At 36.9% G+C, this 21101-nt stretch overlaps 1 protein-coding gene across 6 annotated transcripts in view; it reads right to left on the reverse strand.

Moving 5' to 3' along the window:
• The window catches only part of LOC133636252 (CUGBP Elav-like family member 3), a 120581-nt gene that overhangs the window by 27273 nt on the left and 72207 nt on the right, over positions 1-21101 (reverse strand). For 5 of the 6 annotated variants that reach the window (XM_062030066.1, XM_062030065.1, XM_062030067.1 and 2 more), the window contains 9 exons: positions 19657-19785; positions 17277-17356; positions 14655-14798; positions 8455-8599; positions 8216-8365; positions 5371-5430; positions 4472-4576; positions 1518-1661; positions 148-280 (listed from right to left, as the gene is read on the reverse strand). In XM_062030066.1, the coding sequence (XP_061886050.1) occupies positions 153-280; positions 1518-1661; positions 4472-4576; positions 5371-5430; positions 8216-8365; positions 8455-8599; positions 14655-14798; positions 17277-17356; positions 19657-19785 (1085 nt within the window). In that variant the 3' untranslated portion in view covers positions 148-152. The remainder of the gene's footprint in view (positions 1-147; positions 281-1517; positions 1662-4471; positions 4577-5370; positions 5431-8215; positions 8366-8454; positions 8600-14654; positions 14799-17276; positions 17357-19656; positions 19786-21101) is intronic. The other variant, XM_062030068.1, reaches the window with a different exon arrangement.

Below are 21101 nucleotides of genomic sequence, written 5' to 3' on the forward strand. Positions count from 1 at the left end.
TTAAAGTCAATCTACTGTGAGTTTTATTGACAGGAAGAGCATTCAGCTAAGAACTGAGTTCTCCGTTACATCCACTGACTTGTTAATGTTCTCACACATTATAGCTGCTGTCGAGCTCGTCTCCTCATCTATCTCTATGCAGCTCACCTCCTTCAGTAAGGTCTGTTGGCGTCCTTCGGCCGCTTCAGCTGCACCTTCAGTCTCTTCATGCCGATCTGGAAGCCGTTCATGGCCTGGATGGCAGTTTGAGCGCTAGACGGGTTGTCAAAACTCACAAAACCTGGGGAGCAACGTGGAAGTAGGAAGGAAGGCATTGGCGAAGGAGAAACTGCGGCATTTCCAATGCTGGGAGATGTTAGTGCTCAGCAAATTGCAATAGTAAGTTAGCTTAATATTGCCTTATGGATCACAACGTACCATCATAACACCCGTGTATCTATTAAGGGGGGTATAAGCAGCAATGGATACTGTACCCAATGAGTTCCTAATGATGTCATAATAACATTGGGCCCCATTCAGCAATAAGTTCCTCTTATCTTTCTCCCCAAGTGATTTCCTAAGAGGAGTCCATTCAAATTCATGACGTGTTCTTAAACGGCCAAATTGTTCCCACCTGTTGTTCTTAAGTAACTGAATGCCAAATGGTTAGCGCGTGCGTGTCTATCATAATTTGCATATAAACATGCCCTTATTTCCCCAATATGCATATGTTAACACCCTTAATTCCGTAATTTGCGTAGGTAAACGCCCTTAATTCCCCATATAAGGGCACAATTCCGGCGGAAAAGCCGTACATCAAACACACGGAGAAAACACAAACAGATTACAGAAGAGAAATTCGTATTATCCCGCGGGGGGAATACATAATGTCATAGCGTAAGTTTAAGAAAGGGGGGACAGCTGAGGTAGCCTGAAGCGTTCAAATAAATATTCGTCACTTCGGGCAAATAGGTCTACATGGTCAGGAAATATGCGCTCCGCAATCTATCTATCTATCTATCTATCTATCTATCTATCTATCTATCTATCTATCTATCTATCTATCTATCTATCTATCTATCTATCTATCTATCTATCTATCTATCTATCCATCCATCCATCCATCCATCCATCCATCCATCCATCCATCCATCCATCCATCCATCCATCCATCCATCCATCCATCCATCTATCTATGATATTAATTTAACAGTAGACAATAGAAGTAAGGGAACTTGTCACACTTAAGAACAAATAGGCCACCCTAAGAGTGCTCTGGATTTTGTTCTTACCTACGAACAAATCCCAGCTAAGAAAACATTGGTGAATACAAAAATCTCCTTAAAAATTTCGTAAGTGGGCCGAAGAACAACATTTGTTCTTAAGAACGGTTGCTGAATGGGGCCCGGTGATTATTTTGGGACAAAAGTAATATAAAAGTAATACATAGGACATAACCCATTCTTCACGATTTGCTAAGATGTGTGCTGCTTTACTTATCGTCGAAATAACCACTTATTTTCGGTGTGTGTGCTCACCGAAGCATTTGCTTTGGTTGGTGGCGCGGTCAACAAAGACCTTGGCTGAGATGACGTTTCCGAAGGGCAAGAACATCTGCAGGATTTCAGAGTCAGTGAACTCCTGAGGAAGGTGGTAGATGAAAATGTTGCATCCTTCAGGACCTTTGAATAAAGAAAAGAGAGGGCAAACCATACAGAGGGTATTTACAACATACAGTCTACGGACAAGAGCATTGAGACCCATTTTTAATAGCTGAGGTTGTGCAATTACATATGAAACAAATATCTGCGGTTAGGGCTGTCCCGATAATGACATCTGTTCAATTTCAGCAAAAAACAAGTTTCGGATGATATCGGCTTGCAGCTGACATTTCCGATATGAGTGCTCCGATACGAGCAGTCTCGCAGCGCGATTACTTGTCCATGACAGCTAAATGTCCGCCAATAAGCACACAAGGTTGATCTTGTATTTTAGTCATTTACAAAAGGTTTACAAGGAGCTATCAGCTACACAACAGCTAAGCACACAATAGCAAACACGCTAAACGCGAGTTTCCCTAATTTAACAATATTGCAGTTTCGAACAGCACATTGGTAAATATAAACGAGTATCAAATAATAAATTGCATATTACTTCTACCGTATTTTTCGGACTATAAGTCACAGTTTTTTTCATAGTTTGGCCGGTTGGTGCGACTTATACTCAGGAGCGACTTATGTGTGAAATTATTAACACATTACTGTAAAATATCAAATAATATAATTTAGCTCATTCACTTAAGAGACTAGAGGTATAAGATTTCATCGGATTTGATTGACTCTTACCATAATATGTTTATACTTTAACATACCAGGCACGTTCTCAGTTGGTTATTAATGCGTCATATAACGTACACTTATTCAGCCTGTTGTTCACTATTCTTTATTTATTTTAGATTGCCTTTCAAATGTCTATTCTTGGTGTTGGGTTTCATCAAATAAATTTCCCCAAAAAATGCGACTTATACTCCAGTGCGACTTATATATGTTTTTTTCCTTCTTTATTATGCATTTCGGCCGGTGCGACTTATACTCCGGAGCGACTTATACTCCGAAAAATACGGTACATACAAAAACTCCAAAACAGAAGCAGTAACAAACGTGTCCGCATCATGGAACTTACTGTGTATTGTAGCCACGAGATGTCGTCAAAAACAAATTACCACTCCACTTCGAAATGAGAAATCTGTCAAAAGTTTAGTGTTTTTCATACCTACCGCTGTTCTCTGAATTATTTCAATTGATCAAGCCATTTCTAACATTGCACACAAAAAAATTATAAAAGTATATAGTATGATTCGTGCTAATATCGGATCATATCGGCAAACACTTAAAGGCCTACTGAAATTAATTTTTTTTATTTAAATGGGGATAGCAGATCCATTCTATGTGTCATACTTGATCATTTCGCGATATTGCCATATTTTTGCTGAAAGGATTTAGTAGAGAACATCGACGATAAAGTTCGCAACTTTTGGTCGCTGATAAAAAAGCCTTGCCTGTACCGGAAGTAGCGTGACGTCGCAGGTTGAAAGGCTCCTCACATTTCCCCATAGTTTACAATACAGCGAGAGCGATTCGGACCGAGAAAGCGACGATTACCCCATTAATTTGAGCAAGGATGAAAGATTCGTGGATGAGGTACGTGAGAGTGAAGGACTAGAGTGCAGTGCACATCTTTTTTCGCTCTGACCGTAATTTAGGTACAAGCTGGCTCATTGGATTCCACACGTTCTCCTTTTTCTATTATGGATCACAGATTTGTATTTTAAACCACCTCGGATACTATATCCTCTTGAAAATGTGAGTCGAGAACGCGAAATGGACATTCACAGTGACTTTTATCTCCACGACAATACATCGGCGAAACACTTTAGGTACGGAGCTAACGTGATAGCATCGGGCTTAAATGCAGATAGAAACAAAAGAAATAAACCCCTGACTGGAAGGATAGACAGAAAATCAACAATACTATTAAACCATGGACATGTAACTACACGGTTAATGCTTTCCAGCCTGGCGGAGCTTAACAATGCTATTGCTAACGACGCCATTGAAGCTAACTTAGCTACGGGACCTCGACAGAGCTATGCTAAAAACATTAGCTCTGCACCTCATCACGACCCGTGCTCACCTGCGTTCCGGCGATCGACGGCGCGACGAAGGACTTCACCCGATCACCGATGCGGTCGGCGGCCCGGAGACGGAGGAAGTCAAGGTGAGGACAGCGACGACACCCCGGCCGCCATCAGAGTCGGCAAGAAACATATTTCCCCAAACTTACGTACGTGACATGCACATAGCTCCACGCACGTGTGGGCAAGCGATCAAATGTTTGGAAGCCAAAGCTGTACTCACAGTAGCGCGTCTGCTATCCATCTCAAAGTCCTCCTGGTTGTGTTGCTGTAGTCCGCCGCTAATACACCGATCCCACCTACAGCTTTCTTCTTTGCAGTCTTCATTGTTCATTAAACAAATTGCAAAAGATTCACCAACACAGATCTCCAGAATACTGTGAATTTTTCGATGAAAACAGAGCTGTTTGTATTGGCACACAATGGTGTGCCAATACTTCCGTTCACTCCGTGACGTCACGCACATACGTCATCATACATAGACGTTTTCAACCGGAAGTTTAGCGGGAAATTTAAAATTGCATTTTATAAGTTAACCCGGCCGTATTGGCATGAAGATTTCATCATTGATATATAAACTATCAGACTGCGTCGTCGGTAGTAGTGGGTTTCAGTAGGCCTTTAAGGAACCAATTCTGTATCGTACTGGAAGTGAAAAAGTTGTATCGGGACATCCCTTCCTGCTACAACTACCTCACAAGCAATTATGAAAATCTAGGTACAGTAAATGCATCGTTTTCACAGTGTAGGCTAAATCCACAGTAGTACTACTGTGCTAGTACAACAACTTTTCTGGACCTTCACGCTGTTGTAGCTGCTGTGGCTGCTGGGGCTGCTGAGCTACCAGAGTGGGCTGATGAGGGAACGGCTGCCCCACCAGGCTGTAGGCGGCAGGATAGGTAGCTGCGGGGAGGAAGTACACAATAAGGGACAGTGGTGAATATCATTACAAAACAATAACATTTCTACAACTGGCATCTAAAGTGTCATGGCAATGTGAAACGTATGGAAACAGCCAAATCAGGGTAAAATAATTCCTCATTCGTGTTTGCATATTGTGGACTACATGTACCAAGTTATATGGCAATCTGAAATGTTTGAAACTGTAGCCTATAGGCATACCTTGGTAAAATGCTAAGCATGCTCTACTTATTTTCACCAGTATAACCATTGCTAGCGTTGGTTGTAGTTCGTTTTAGTCTTTGTTTTCTGACAGTACTGACAATAACCACATGATTGCCATTTGTTGTGATATTGTACGCAGGCATGATGTACTTCTTCCTGATAACAGCCTAATTTCTGTGTAAAATGTGTTGGTTAGAGTTTTGTTGTTGACAAAACGCTTGTCTATTCAGCTATTATGGTCCCACATCTGCGGTCCCCTCCGAGGTTTCTCATTGTCATCCCATTGGGTTGAGTTTTTTCTTGCCCTGATGTGGGATCTGAACCGAGGATGTCATTGTGGCTTGTGCAGCCCTTTGAGACACTCGTGATTTAGGGCTATATAAGTAAACATTGATTGACTGATGATTGATTGAAAAACACTGCCCTATGGTACCTATCCCTTTTAGCATCAACATTTGAAAATTTTCACCTTACATTACCAATTTTTGCTATCTTTTCCCACATTTTGTTGAGTGTTTTTTTCGAGTTTAGACACCCCTGCACCTGTTGAATGTGTCACGACAAAGTCTCACCTGTGTAGTGCTGCATGCCTGTGTAAGCTTGCTGCAGGGGGTCCAGGACAGGACTCTGAGCTGTGACACAAAAACATCATCACCAATGGCCTTTTAGCAGCACAATCTAAATCACACACACGGTACTGCTTCATTTCATCTGCTCTTAATTCCTTTTTGACTGTACTTGAATGTACAGTATAATAGACTGTATTTATATTATTCACATGTGAATAATGCTGTTATAATAGACTGTATTTATATTATTCACATGTGAATAATGCTGTGTAATAGACTGTATTTATATTATTCACATGTGAATAATGCTGTATAATAGACTGTGTTTATATTATTCACATGTGAATAATGCTGTATAATAGACTGTATTTATATTATTCACATGTGAATAATGCTGTATAATAGACTGTATTTATATTATTCACATGTGAATAATGCTGTATAATAGACTGTATTTATATTATTCACATGTGAATAATACTGTTTAATAGACTGTATTTATATTATTCACATGTGAATAATGCTGTATAATAGACTGTATTTATATTATTCACATGTGAATAATGCTGTATAATAGACTGTATTTATATTATTCACATGTGAATAATGCTGTATAATAGACTGTATTTATATTATTCACATGTGAATAATACTGTATAATAGACTGTATTTATATTATTCACATGTGAATAATGCTGTGTAATAGACTGTATTTATATTATTCACATGTGAATAATGCTGTGTAATAGACTGTATTTATATTATTCTCATGTGAATAATGCTGTATAATAGAATGTATTTATATTATTCACATGTGAATAATGCTGTGTAATAGACTGTATTTATATTATTCACATGTGAATAATGCTGTGTAATAGACTGTATTTATATTATTCACATGTGAATAATGCTGTTATAATAGACTGTATTTATATTATTCACATGTGAATAATGCCGTATAATAGACTGTGTTTATATTATTCACATGTGAATAATGCTGTGTAATAGACTGTATTTATATTATTCACATGTGAATAATGCTGTGTAATAGACTGTATTTATATTATTCACATGTGAATAATGCTGTGTAATAGACTGTATTTATATTATCCACATGTGAATAATGCTGTGTAATAGACTGTATTTATATTATTCACATGTGAATAATGCTGTGTAATAGACTGTATTTATATTATTCACATGTGAATAATGCTGTATAATAGACTGTATTTATATTATCCACATGTGAATAATGCTGTGTAATAGACTGTATTTATATTATTCACATGTGAATAATGCCGTATAATAGACTGTGTTTATATTATTCACATGTGAATAATGCTGTATAATAGACTGTATTTATACTATCCACATGTGAATAATGCTGTGTAATAGACTGTATTTATATTATTCACATGTGAATAATGCCGTATAATAGACTGTATTTATATTATTCACATGTGAATAATACTGTTTAATAGACTGTATTTATATTATTCACATGTGAATAATGCTGTATAATAGACTGTATTTATATTATTCACATGTGAATAATGCTGTATAATAGACTGTATTTATATTATTCACATGTGAATAATGCTGTATATTAGACTGTATTTATATTATTCACATGTGAATAATGCTGTGTAATAGACTGTATTTATATTATTCACATGTGAATAATGCTGTATAATAGACTGTATTTATATTATTCACATGTGAATAATGCTGTATAATAGACTGTATTTATATTATTCGCATGTGAATAATGCTGTATAATAGACTGTATTTATATTAGTCACATGTGAATAATGCTGTGTAATAGACTGTATTTATATTATTCACATGTGAATAATGCTGTGTAATAGACTGTATTTATATTATTCTCATGTGAATAATGCTGTATAATAGACTGTATTTATATTATTCACATGTGAATAATACTGTTTAATAGACTGTATTTATATTATTCAAATGTGAATAATGCTGTTATAATAGACTGTATTTATATTATTCACATGTGAATAATGCTGTATTATAGACTGTATTTATATTATTCACATGTGAATAATGCTGTATAATAGACTGTATTTATATTATTCACATGTGAATAATGCTGTGTAATAGACTGTATTTATATTATTCACATGTGAATAATGCTGTGTAATAGACTGTATTTATATTATTCACATGTGAATAATACTGTTTAATAGACTGTATTTATATTATTCAAATGTGAATAATGCTGTTATAATAGACTGTATTTATATTATTCACATGTGAATAATACTGTTTAATAGACTGTATTTATATTATTCAAATGTGAATAATGCTGTTATAATAGACTGTATTTATATTATTCACATGTGAATAATTCTGTATAATAGACTGTATTTATATTATTCACATGTGAATAATGCTGTATAATAGACTGTATTTATATTATTCTCATGTGAATAATGCTGTATAATAGAATGTATTTATATTATTCACATGTGAATAATGCTGTGTAATAGACTGTATTTATATTATTCACATGTGAATAATGCCGTATAATAGACTGTGTTTATATTATTCACATGTGAATAATGCTGTATAATAGACTGTATTTATATGAATAATGCTGTATAATAGACTGTATTTATATTATTCACATGTAAAAAATACCCAAGTGTTTATTGTTTATTGTGAGCAAACTGTGGTGCTGAATTTCCCCCAGGGATCAATAAAGTATTTTCTATTCTATTCTATTCTATTCTATTCTAATTACACTTGCATGTGAGCAGGTGGCCTGCCAGAAGCAGTTCATACCTTCAACGGTACATTGGATTTTATGGCTGTACTTTACCTTGATAGGCATGGACCCCGTTGGTGTACAGGGTCTCGCTTGCTGATTGGCCGTTAGGTGGCGCTGGCACTGAGGGGTAGCTGCTCAATGCAATTGGTGGAGGCAGGGCAGGAACCGGCGTGGCTGCCATGGAGGGCGGAGTGCTTGTACCTGTAAAAACAAAGCAAAAATAAAAACTTCATACAACGAAGTCTCCCTGAAGCGAATGGCTGAGTCTGGCATGTCCGCTTTCTGGCTACCTGAAGAGGGGGTGATGGATGCGATCGGCATGGCAATTAGGCTGCTGGGGTTGAGGGCAGCCAGCTGTTGCATCTGAACGGCCGCCACCGTGGCAACAGGAGAGAGGTAAGCTGATTGGGCCACTAGCGCCTGCTGTTGCATCAACTGGGAGGGGTTAAGAAGTTAGCATTAATCTAATCATGACTTCAAATGCAAATCAACAAAGCAAGACCGTTCACTTCCAATGTTTGCTTGATCTTTTTTGCCCCCAATAGAAGCATACAATAAATGATGTAATAAATATGATTGTCAGCTGGAAATGCACAGAAGACGATGGACCCGATCTACTAAGATCCAAATGTAACGCGCTGAACAGCATGTGCAAAAACTATAAAATTGAACTATTACTAAGACTCCGTGTACAATTGATAACGAGTGCAACGAGTTTTTTGCATGTACTATGTGGCTTTCACCATGGAAACACTCATTTACTGCACATTCATGTTATGCTCCTCTTACTTGCAGCATTTTATTAGAATTTGAATCATTCAGCACACTGACACACTGCATATGTACCCCTTTTTCTGGGCATTTTAGACTTAGACTTAGACAAACCTTATTGATCCACAAGGGACATTGTTCCACACAGTAGCTCAGTTACAAAGGGTGGAAAGGGTAAGGATGGAAAGGATAATGCACACAAGGGCACAAAAAAGAGGGCGAAAACAAAAGGTATAAAGTAGACTAAAAGTGTACCATAGTAGCAATATAAAATATATGTAATATTTACATATTATATATACCAGGGGTGTCCAAACTTTTTCCACTGAGGGCCGCAAACGGAAAAATTAAAGCATGTGGGGGGCATTTTGATATTTTTCATTTTCAAACCATAACAAAATATATGGATTTTTTGTATTTATTTTACCTTTAGGGGTCCCGGGGACCATAAAGGGTCTCAGTTATTAAAATGTTAAAAATAAGTCTAATTTGTATTATTATTTTTTATTCAACGCTTACAGTAGATCTCTATATCAACTTAAAAAAAAAAAAAAGGTTATATGGCTTTTCTGTCAAAAACAACTTTGTTTTTCATAGTAAAACTGAAATATGCAGTATTTAGTAATTAGAGACCTAAAATATAAATAATGCGGGACACCATTGATTTTAATTATTTAATATTTTTGAGTCATCACAGTGAAAAGATAAATAAAATACCACTAAATATATTTGGGATTCAAAAGGTGCCCCACTCATAAAGTGATACATTTTTATTCGTTTTTTTTAAATTTTACTTTCATCACTTAAGTTACGAGATCAACTTCAGATATATCTGTCGATTTTACGTTTGAACTATTATTTTGTTTGTTTTATGCGCTTTTGTCAAAGAAAACTTTGGTTTTATATGGCAACTACACAATATATGCACTATTTACCACATAAAACATTTTAAAGTGAAAAATTTGAACTAATTGGAGCTTTGAAAATAATTTTTCTTTTCTTTCTTTCTTTTAGTTTATTTCGAACATGAACACATTTACATCATAATACATCACACAATTTCATATCATTTCATTTACATCATGCCCGAAAAGGAGTAGGAAGAAGCAAAGCTTATTTAATCCTACCCCTTTCCCACTTCAAAGCATTTACAATGATATAAAATCATTTACTGACCTTTTTATATAATAAAATAACATCTATGAATTAGTATATACAACAGTTTGTAATATGTAATTAATTAATTCAGTCATTATTAACATACTGAGATGAAGAATATTTTCAATAAGGTTGGAAGTTTTTCTCATAATTCTTCTTCTTTGTACTTTGTAAGCACTATTAATTTAAACAACCTCTTAAACTGGATCATGTCAGTACAATTTTTAACTTCTTTACTTAATCCATTCCATAATTTAATTCCACATACTGTTATGCTAAAAGTTTTAAGTGTTGTACGTGCATATAAATGTTTTAAATTATTTTTTCCTCTAAGGTTATATTTCTCCTCTTTAGTTGAGAAGAAATGTTGTACATTCTTTGGTAGCAGGTTATAGATTGCTTTGTACATCATTTTAGCTGTTTGCAATTTTACCAAATCACCAAACTTTAATATTTTTGACTTAATAAATAAAGAGTTTGTATGTTCTCTATATCCAACATTATGTATTATTCTAACTGATCTTTTTTGTAACATGGTTAACGAATGTAGCGCACATTTGTAGTTATTTCCCCATATTTCTGCACAATAACTCAGATATGGTAACACTAGTGAGCAGTAGAGAATATGAAGTGATTTTTGGCCCAGGACGTGTTTTGTTTTATTCATTATTGAAATGTTTTTTGCTACCTTATGTTGTATGTTTTGTATATGAGATTTCCAGTTTATTTTATCATCTATTAATACTCCCAAAAATCTGGTTTCTTTTACCCTTTCGATGTCTACTCCGTCTATTTGTATTTGCGTATGATGCTCTTTCCTACTATTACCAAATAGCATTATTTTAGTTTTACTGAGATTCAAAGATAGTCTGTTTTTGTCAAACCATCTTTTTAATTTGTTCATTTCTTCTGTTATTATTTGTATTATCTTCTGTGTGTTCTCTCCTGAATAATTAATTATAACATGGATTTTTTTGACATTATTTTTTTTTTTTGAGCAGTGGCAAAAAAAGAAAAAGAAAGAAAAACAAAAGAAAAAAATAACAGCCTGCATGGCAGCTTTGTGTCAACATTGCAACTTTTTCTCGTTAGATTTCACCTCATTCCACTTTTTTTAATGTTCATTTTTATTTTTTGCAATAGCATTTCCAGAATGTGTGGCGGGCCGGTAAACAATTAGCTGCGGGCCGCAAATGGCCCCCGGGCCGCACTTTGGACACCCCTGATATATACAGTACATAATATATACTAATATTATATACTATTATATATATAGCAGTAGTCGTGCAGTGCATCTACAATGAAACCTACTATTTTTTAGGGCGCTGAAGGTGCTAAAGACGGCACTAAGTGCAAGCGTGTGCTCCCGACGCAAGAAAATGCATATTGCAAGGAGTTTTTTTCATACAATAACAAACATCATTAAAAGAACGTCTGCAGACACCAAAACACATCAATTCATTTTTGTTTTTTAATCATCCCCTCAAGTCATTAATCAGCTAGAAAATTATAAAACATATATTGCGGAATAGACCATCATGTCTAATGTTTTTATATTTGACAGTCCATATATGTTGACAGGCGCACATAAGCGCTCCTTTTCTCACAGCTGATTCTGAACAACTGCCCGTTTGCATGTCCTTTCTAAACGTGCTAAATATAAACACCACACAGCTCCCGCAGTTGAGTTTTAGTCTTGAGAAATCACACTGCGTGTGCGAAGTCACATTTGCAATTTCTCCTCCCAGAAGACAAAACACACTAAATGGGTTTTTTGCAAATAATCATTAACTTAGAATTTAATGGCAGCAACACATTGCAAAAAAGTTGACACAGGGGCATTTTTACCACTGTGTTACATGGCCTTTCCTTTTAACAACACTCAGTAAACGTTTGGGAACTGAGGAGACCAATTTTTGAAGCTTTTCAGGTGGAATTCTTTCCCATTCTTGCTTGATGTACAGCTTAAGTTGTTCACTTTCCGTTGTGGTATTTTAGGCTTCATAATGCGCCACACATTTTCAATGGGAGACAGGTCTGGACTACAGGCAGGCCAGTCTAGTACCCGCACTCTTTTACTATGAAGCCCTGCTGGCTTGGCATTGTCTTGCTGAAATAAGCAGGGGCGTCCATGATAACGTTGCTTGGATGGCAATTCCAAAATCTGTATGTACCTTTCAGCATTAATGGTGCCTTCACAAATGTGTAAGTTACCCACACCTTGGGCGCTAATACACCCCCATACCATCACAGATGCTGGCTTTTCAACTTTGCTCCTATAACAATCAGGATGGTTCTTTTCCTCTTTGGTCCGGAGGACACGACGTCCACAGTTTCCAAAAACAATTTGAAATGTGGACTCGTCAGACCACAGAACACTTCTCCATTTTGCATCAGTCCATCTTAGATGAGCTCGGGCCCAGCGAAGCCGACGGCGTTTCTGGGTGTTGTTGATAAATGGCTTTCGCTTTGCATAGTAGAGTTTTAACTTGCACTTACAGATTCTTGTAAAAAAAGGTCACTCATATCTTGCTTTTGAGTATATTTTAATGGAATAAAAATAATTTGGATCAGTAGTTGGGAAGGAGTAGGACCAACCAGCAGTAAAATGTATACATTTTAACCAACTATTGGGTCAAGGAGCGTTAAATTGCGCAACCCAACATTGTAGTGAGCATAACTCAGCTTTTGTGTTAAATAAATTCAACCCAATAGTTGGGTTATGAATCAACCAACATTGAGTTAGCATAACTCAACTTTTGGGTTAAGTAATTCAACCCAATAGTTTGGTGGGGAAAAACCCAACATTTTGGTGAGCATAACTCAGCTTTTGTGTTAAATAAATTCAACCCAGTACTTGGGTTATGAATCAACCAACATTGAGTTAGCATAATTCAACTTTTGGGTTAAATAATTCAACCCAACAGTTTGGTTGGGAATAACCCAACATCATAGTGAGCATAACTCAGCTTTTTTGTTAAATACATTCAACCCAATAATTGGGTTATGAATCAACCAACATTGACTTAGCATAACTCAACTTTTGGGTTAAATAATTCAACCCAATAGTTGGGTTGGGAATAACCCAACATTGTAGTCAGCATAACTCAGCTTTTGTGTTAAATAAATTCAACCCAATAGTTGGGTTATGAATCAACCAACATTGAGTTAGCATAACTCAACTTTTGGGTTAAATAATTCAACCCAATAGTTGGGTTGGGAATAACCCAACATTGTAGTCAGCATAACTCAGCTTTTGTGTTAAATAAATTCAACCCAATAGTTGGGTTATGAATCAACCAACATTGACTTAGCATAACTCAACTTTTGGGTTAAATAATTCAACCCAATAGTTGGGTTGGGAATAACCCAACATTGTAGTCAGCATAACTCAGCTTTTGTGTTAAATAAATTCAACCCAATAGTTGGGTTATGAATCAACCAACATTGAGTTAGCATAACTCAACTTTTGGGTTAAATAATTCAACCCAATAGTTGGGTTGGAAATAACCCAACATTGTAGTCAGCATAACTCAGCTTTTGTGTTAAACAAATTGAACCCAATAGTTGGGTTATGAATCAACCAACATTGAGTTAGCATAACTCAACTTTTGGGTTAAATAATTCAACCCAATAGTTGGGTTGGGAATAACCCAACATTGTAGTCAGCATAACTCAGCTTTTGTGTTAAATAAATCCAACCCAATAGTTGGGTTATGAATCAACCAACATTGAGTTAGCATAACTCAACTTTTGGGTTAAATAATTCAACCCAATAGTTGGGTTGGGAATAACCCAACATTGTAGTCAGCATAACTCAGCTTTTGTGTTAAATAAATTCAACCCAATAGTTGGGTTATGAATCAACCAACATTGAGTTAGCATAACTCAACTTTTGGGTTAAATAATTCAACCCAATAGTTGGGTTATGAATCAACCAACATTGAGTTAGCATAACTCAACTTTTGGGTTAAATAATTCAACCCAATAGTTGGGTTGGGAATAACCCAACATTGTAGTGAGCATAACTCAGCTTTTGTGTTAAATAAATTCAACCCAATAGTTGGGTTATGAATCAACCAACATTGAGTTAGCATAACTCAACTTTTGGGTTAAATAATTCCACCCAATAGATTGGTCGGGAATAACCCAACATTACATTATCATAACTCAACTTTTTGGTAAATAATTCAATGCAAAAGTTGGGTTGAAAAAATTGACCCAAAATGTTGAGTTAAAATAACTGAAATAAGGGGTTTGTCCTTTTTTGAAACAGCAGTTGGGTTAAAATTGGGTTATTTTTCAACCCAACATTTTTTAGTGTGTACTCATGAAAGTAAATACCAGTTTGGTTGGGCTTGAGCTACTTTGCATCAAACATGACCCATGAAAGGTTCAACATATTAAAGAACAGCTCTCAGTACAGATTTGTGTACATTAACAAACCTAATAAGGATATTGTGAAGTAAATGCTCAATAGCTTGGACAAGTGGTCATATTCTCCTCTCGGTTTGAAAACTTGAATCAGATCCTAAGTGTGAAAAGAAACTTGTGTGCTCACAGCTTGCGTGTAGGCGTTGTAGGCTCCGAGGTGCAGGGTCATGGGACTGATGACTCCCAGCTGAGAGGCCACCTGCTGCATCCGCCGAAGCCCCCGCTCCTTCTCCGAATCGGCAAACTTCACAACCAGACTGGATGAGGCTCCCTGCAGCGTGGACAGAAAAAACAAAAACGATGTCCATTTTGCAGACATACTACAGTGCACACTCTTTGTTGTTGTTTTACTCATCTTCTTCTGAATAGACATTTTGCCAAACTTGGATATTCATCACGTTTCATGTGTCAGGTAAACTGCAACGAACGGGGCCATATGGATCCCTTTCCTACTGTACATACGCTTCGTCATAGTCTTGTACGGTAAGAAATTGCAAGGTGCTAGCATGCTAACTCCGTGTGTCAAAAAATATATTTAATTGATTAACACAAATCAAAAATCTATTTAACAAAATCAAACAACTCAGTTGTATTTTAAGTCGTACAGTAATTTATCAGAGCTGTTTATCTATTTTATGGATGAATGTAGTTAATCATAGAATTGGCACCCAATGTTATTTAAAAAAAGTATTGATTTTAAGTTAAGAATCGTTATGAAACGAGAATAGTTTTGAATCGAGAATAGAATCATAACCCCTAGTAATAGAATCAAATTGTGTGGTGCCTAAAGGTTCACATCCTTAATGCTAACTGTTAGCATGTTAGCACATTATACACTGCAAAATATTTGCCACTTGCCAAGATTTAAAATTGTATTTCTAGAAACTTCCTTAGTTTTAAGAGCTATCAAATTTTGTTAGTCATTGACTAATCTTACTTTTAAACATGAATGATTATATTTTGACACTTAGAAAAAAATCATGACTTTTTGACACTTAGAAAAAATCCCGACTTTTTGACACTGAGAAAAAAAAATCCCAATTTTTTGACAGTAAAAATCCCGATTTTTTGATTTAGAAAAAATCCAGACTTTTTGACACTTAGAAAAAATCCAGAATTTTTACACTTACAAAAAAATCCAGAATTTTCGACACTTACAAAAAATCCCACATTTTTGACATTTACAAAAAATCCAGACTTTTTGACACTTAGAAAAAATCCCGATTTTTTGACAGAAAAAAATCTCGATGTTTTGACACATAGAAAAAATCCCGATTTTTTGACACTTAAAAAAAATCCCGATTTTTTTGACACTTAGAAAAAATCCAGACGTTTTGACACTTGGAAAAAATCCCGATTTTTTGACATTTAGAAAAAATCCCGATTTTTTGCCAATTAGAAAAAATCCCGACTTTTTGATAGAAAAAAATCTCGATGTTTTGACACTTAGAAAAAAATCCAGATTTTTTGATACTTAAAAAAAATCCTGACTTTTTGACACTTAGAAAAAATCCAGACTTTTTGACACTTAGAAAAAATCCAGACTTTTTTATATTAAAATAAGATGTTTTCGACCACAGGGCCGGCCCGTGGCATAGGCCGTATAGGCAAATGCTAAGGGCGCCGTCCATCAGGGGGCGCCAAGCCAGTGCCACAAATGTTGGAGGAAAAAAAAAAAAAAAGTTGGTACTATTATTTCTAAATACAAAAAATAATCCGACGTTAATTAAAATGCAAAGTAAAGCCTATTTAATAGAAATATTATTTGTTACAACATTACGCCCCCCCCCCCCCCACCCCCCCATACGGTGCGCCCCCTCCCTTCCCGTATCATGACTCTTACCACATCAAAAAATCAACACAAGATGTCAAAACGGCCAAAACTGTCAGGTGCCCAGGGAAGAAAAAAGATAAAAGAAGAGGCGGAGAAACGAGAAAAAGACAGAGGTAGCAGGCAGGTAACGTTAGCCTACATGAAATTATTTGTCTGTTACAGAATGTGATAGTAACCTGGCTTTTTAGCATTAAGCTAATGTTACATGATTTGGCAATTGCTAATCAATAAATAGCTAGTTCTGTTTTAACATCGGGTTAATATTGTGGAGGGGGCTAAATTGTTATGGAAAATAATAATGTAACGTTAGGTAATTACAGTAATCCCACCTTACATTCCTCAGGGACATTTGTATTAGATCTTTTAAGCAGGTGTTTTTTGTTTACATTGTTATTGCCTTCTGGTTAGCTAATGTTTGCCCTGCAGGTAATAGTCACTTTTCCACCCCTATATATATTAGGTATAGTTGTAAGCCTAGTTGTTAAAGTGCACATCATTAATGTTAATTAAGCAATATCACATGAGAGGAAATGCTGTTTTTTAATTTGAGCACTGCTGTGAATCGGTTAAAGATAATCATAACATAACATTCTCATATAATATGTTAATTTGCTTTCTTAAAGTAAAAAAAAGGTCAAAGACAAAGCAATTCGGTTTTTTGTGAGTATATACACTTCACTGCCGATGTGGGGGTGGGGAGGGGGGGGGGGGGGGCACCAGATTGGTTAGGGCCAGGCCTGTTCGACCATATAGAAAATCTTGTTTAAGGATTTCTAGATATACAAATCTTAATTTATGATGTTTATCAAGTAAAATTATCAGTCCATGCAGTTTGTTAATTTCACAAATTTTTTGTATTTTTTTCCCTAAAATCTACTCTTTTTATCTTATATTTTTGCAGTGAAATGGACTCACCGGTAGAGTGCGGCTTCCATGGAGAGCGTTGATAGCAGCCTGGGCCTCGGCGTTGCACTGGAACTTAACAAATGCACACCCTAGACGAGACGACACCTAATCAAATACGGCCTCACACACTGGATATGTCCATTTAAAAATACATTTGGCGCCGCCTTTAAATCGAGTGCTTCATCAGTAACCTTGGCGTCATTAAACATGGTCCAAGAAACATGCAGTGCTTCATCAATCACAGCCTGCAAGCATCATTAGCAATGACCCATAAAACCTATTGCACCATTAGTCATGCTTCGGGCAACAGACGCAGGAAAACCTCGCGTCTGTGTTTGAACATGGCAAATATCATTAGCGTTATTACACATAATAGTCACCCCCATTCCCCGCAGGGAAGAACGCTGGAGGCGTAATACTCAAGGCTGCCACTGAGCAGGCATATCTACAGGTGCAATCATCTTATCCAACTTTGTAGACTTATTTAGCTTTAATGTGTTTTGGATAATACACAGACTTGAGGTTATTATACAAAACCCAAAACCAGTGAAGTTGGCACGTTGTGTAAATCGGAAATAAAAACAGAATACAATGATTTGCAAATCCTTTTCAACTTATATTCAATTGAATAGACTGCAAAGACAAGATACTTAACGTTAGAACTGGAAAAATGTGTTATTTTTTGCAAATATTAGCTCATTTGGAATTTGATGCCTGCAACATGTTTCAAAAAAGCTGGCACAAGTGGCAAAAAAAGACTGAGAAAGTTGAGGAATGGTCATCAAACACTTATTTGGAACATCCCACAGGTGAACAGGCTAATTGGGAACAGGTGGGTGCCATGATTGGGTATAAAAAGCAGCTTCCATGAAATGCTCAGTCATTCACAAACAAGGATGGGGCGAGGGTCACCACTTCGTGAACAAATGCGTGAGCAAATTGTCGAAAAGTTTAAGAACAACATTTCTCAACGAGATATTGCAAGGAATTTAAGGATTTCACCATCTACGCTTCGTAATATCATCAAAAGGTTCAGAGAATCTGGAGAAATCACAGCAAGGCCGAAAGCTAACTTCGAAAGCCCGTGACCTTGGATCCCTCAGGCGGTACTGCAACAAAAACCAACATCAGTGTGTAAAGGATATCACCACATGGGCTACCAAAGCCTGGCTGGCAGCGGAATGGAAGCAGGAGTGGGAGTCAGCAGGACAGACACGCCTACACCATTACATCCAGGATCCTGGAGGTGGCGTGGAGGGAGAAGATCTACCTCGCCGGCAATGGACCCTCCTGAACCGCCTTCGCACAGGGGTTGGTTGCTTCAAAGCGTCCATGAAGAAGTGGGGCCTAACAGACAGTGCAGCGTGTGAGTGCGGGGAGCCTGAGCAGACTGCCGACCACATCATCACCACCTGTCCCCGGCATAGACCACCTTCAGAGGAGGGCCTCTTCCAAGTGGGACCTGAGACGAGGGAGTGGCTACACGACACGAAGATGGACATATGAAGACGATACACGAAAGAAGAAGACCACATGGGCTCAGGAACACTTCAGAAAACCACTGTCAGTAACTACAGTTTGTCGCTACATCTGTAAGTGCAAGTTAAAACTCTACTATGCAAAGCGAAAGCCATTTATCAACAACACCCAGAAACGCCGTCGGCTTCGCTGGGCCTGAGCTCATCTAAGATGGACTGATACAAAGTGGAAAAGTGTTCTGTGGTCTGACGAGTCCACATTTCAAATTGTTTTTACAAACTGTGGAGGTCGTGTACTCCGGAACAAAGAGGAAAAGAACCATCCGGATTGTTATAGGTGCAAAGTTCAAAAGCCAGCATCTGTGATGGTATGGGGGTGTATTAGTGCCCAAGGCATGGTTAACTTACACGCCTGTGAAGGCACCATTAATGCTGACAGGTACATACAGATTTTGGAGCAACATATATTGCCATCCAAGCAACGTTATCATGGACGCCCCTGCTTATTTCAGCAAGACAACTTAAACTGTACATGAAGCAAGAATGGGAAATAATTCCACCTGGAAAGCTTCAAAAATTGGTCTCCTCAGTTCCCAAACGTTTACTGAGTGTTGTTAAAAGGAAAGGCCATGTAACACAGTGGTGAACATGCCCCTGTGCCAACTTTTTTGCAATGTGTTGCTGCCATCAAACTCTAAGTTAATGATTATTTGCAAAAAAAAAATTCAGTTTCTCAGTTCGAACATTAAATATCTTGTCTCTGCAGTCTATTCAATTGAATATAAGTTGAAAATGATTTGCAAATCATTGTATTCTGTTTTTATTTACGAATTACACAACGTGCCAACTTCACTGGTTTGGGGTTTTTGTATAATCAACGCTGTATCAATGTTTTGTGCCTGCTGGATTACCTTTGCTGGTGCCATCCGGTCCGCGGAGCACTGTGCACTCCTCGATGCTGCCGAAGGGTTCGAACATCTTTCTCACGTCGGGGTCGGTCTGCTGCTTTCCCAGCATGCCCACAAAGAGCTTCCTGTCTTCTAACGGGGAAGCAGGACATCAAGATGGGGGAAGGGACACAAGAAAACAAAACAATGTAAAGATATGGTGTAGGTGTCACTGGAAATAGAGAAAAAAGTCCAGCTGGACGACATGCATGAGTTTACATGCACAATTGAAAAAAAAGGGGTCCATTACTAAATTATTATTTGAAGTGACAGGGAGGTATTTGACAATCTGTGTACAATCGTCCCTTGCCACATTGTGCTTCGGAATTCACTCTCAAAAATTATTTTCAAGGCATATTTTACATATTTTCAACTTAAAAATGGCTAAATTGATGTAAAATATCAATAGTCCAGTTAGAGATTGGTATCGAATTTGGTACTTTCATAGGTAAAGACCTAAGTCCGTCAATAGTACCGGGTACCATTTCACTTAAAATCAAACAGTGCTATATTTTGATACCTTTGTTGCACGTGACGTCACGTCCGGTTGCAAGCACTTGGCCGGTAAACAAGCACACTACAAATGATTTGCCACTAGCCAAGATTTGAAGTTTTATTTCTAGAAATTTCCCGAGTTTTAAGAGCTATTTACTGTCATGTCTGTGTTAATCATGTTTTTGTTTTGCTTGGGTTTTGGGCTCTTTTTAGTTCCTGGTTGCACTTCCTTGTTTGGTTTGGTTTCCATGGTCACCCATTAGTTTTCACCTGTCATGTCACGCACCTGTTCACCTGTCTTGTCACGCACCTGTTTTCACTGATCACGTCACTATTTAAATCTGTCTGTTTCTGTTGTTCGTCCTGGCGTCCTCGCACTTTTTGATCCCTCCACTTCATGTCATGTCACAGTTCTTTGCCAAGTAAGTTTTGTTCATTTATGCCACAGTTAGTGTTTTTGTTTTATTGTTCATAGTTTCTGCCTTTGTGCAAGTTTTGTGTTTCTACCCAAGTTTTGTATTTCCGCCCTCGTGCAAGTCTTTTGTTTTGTATAGTCAAGTTTTCTACCTCCACTGTGAGCGCCTTTTGTTTATTCCTTTTTTATTGTTAAATAAACATGTATTTAAATTCACGCCTCGCACGGGCCAATTTTCCTTTGCCTTCCGGAGAAGCAAAACCCAAAAACACAGTTATGACATTTACTTGTTTTTAGCCATTGACTAATCTTAATTTTAGCATGAAGAATTAAATGTTGTCGATTATAATTAAAAAGAAAATAACTATTCAAATAAGATATTTTGGGTTTCCCCACATAGAAAAACTTGCTTGAAGATTCTGCAACATCCCGAAGATTCTTTATTTAAGAATTGCAAGTTGAATGACGCTTGTTTTTGCCGAATTAAATACTTATTTGT

Source organism: Entelurus aequoreus, linkage group LG20 (assembly GCF_033978785.1).
Source record: "Entelurus aequoreus isolate RoL-2023_Sb linkage group LG20, RoL_Eaeq_v1.1, whole genome shotgun sequence".
NCBI lineage: Eukaryota > Metazoa > Chordata > Actinopteri > Syngnathiformes > Syngnathidae > Entelurus > Entelurus aequoreus.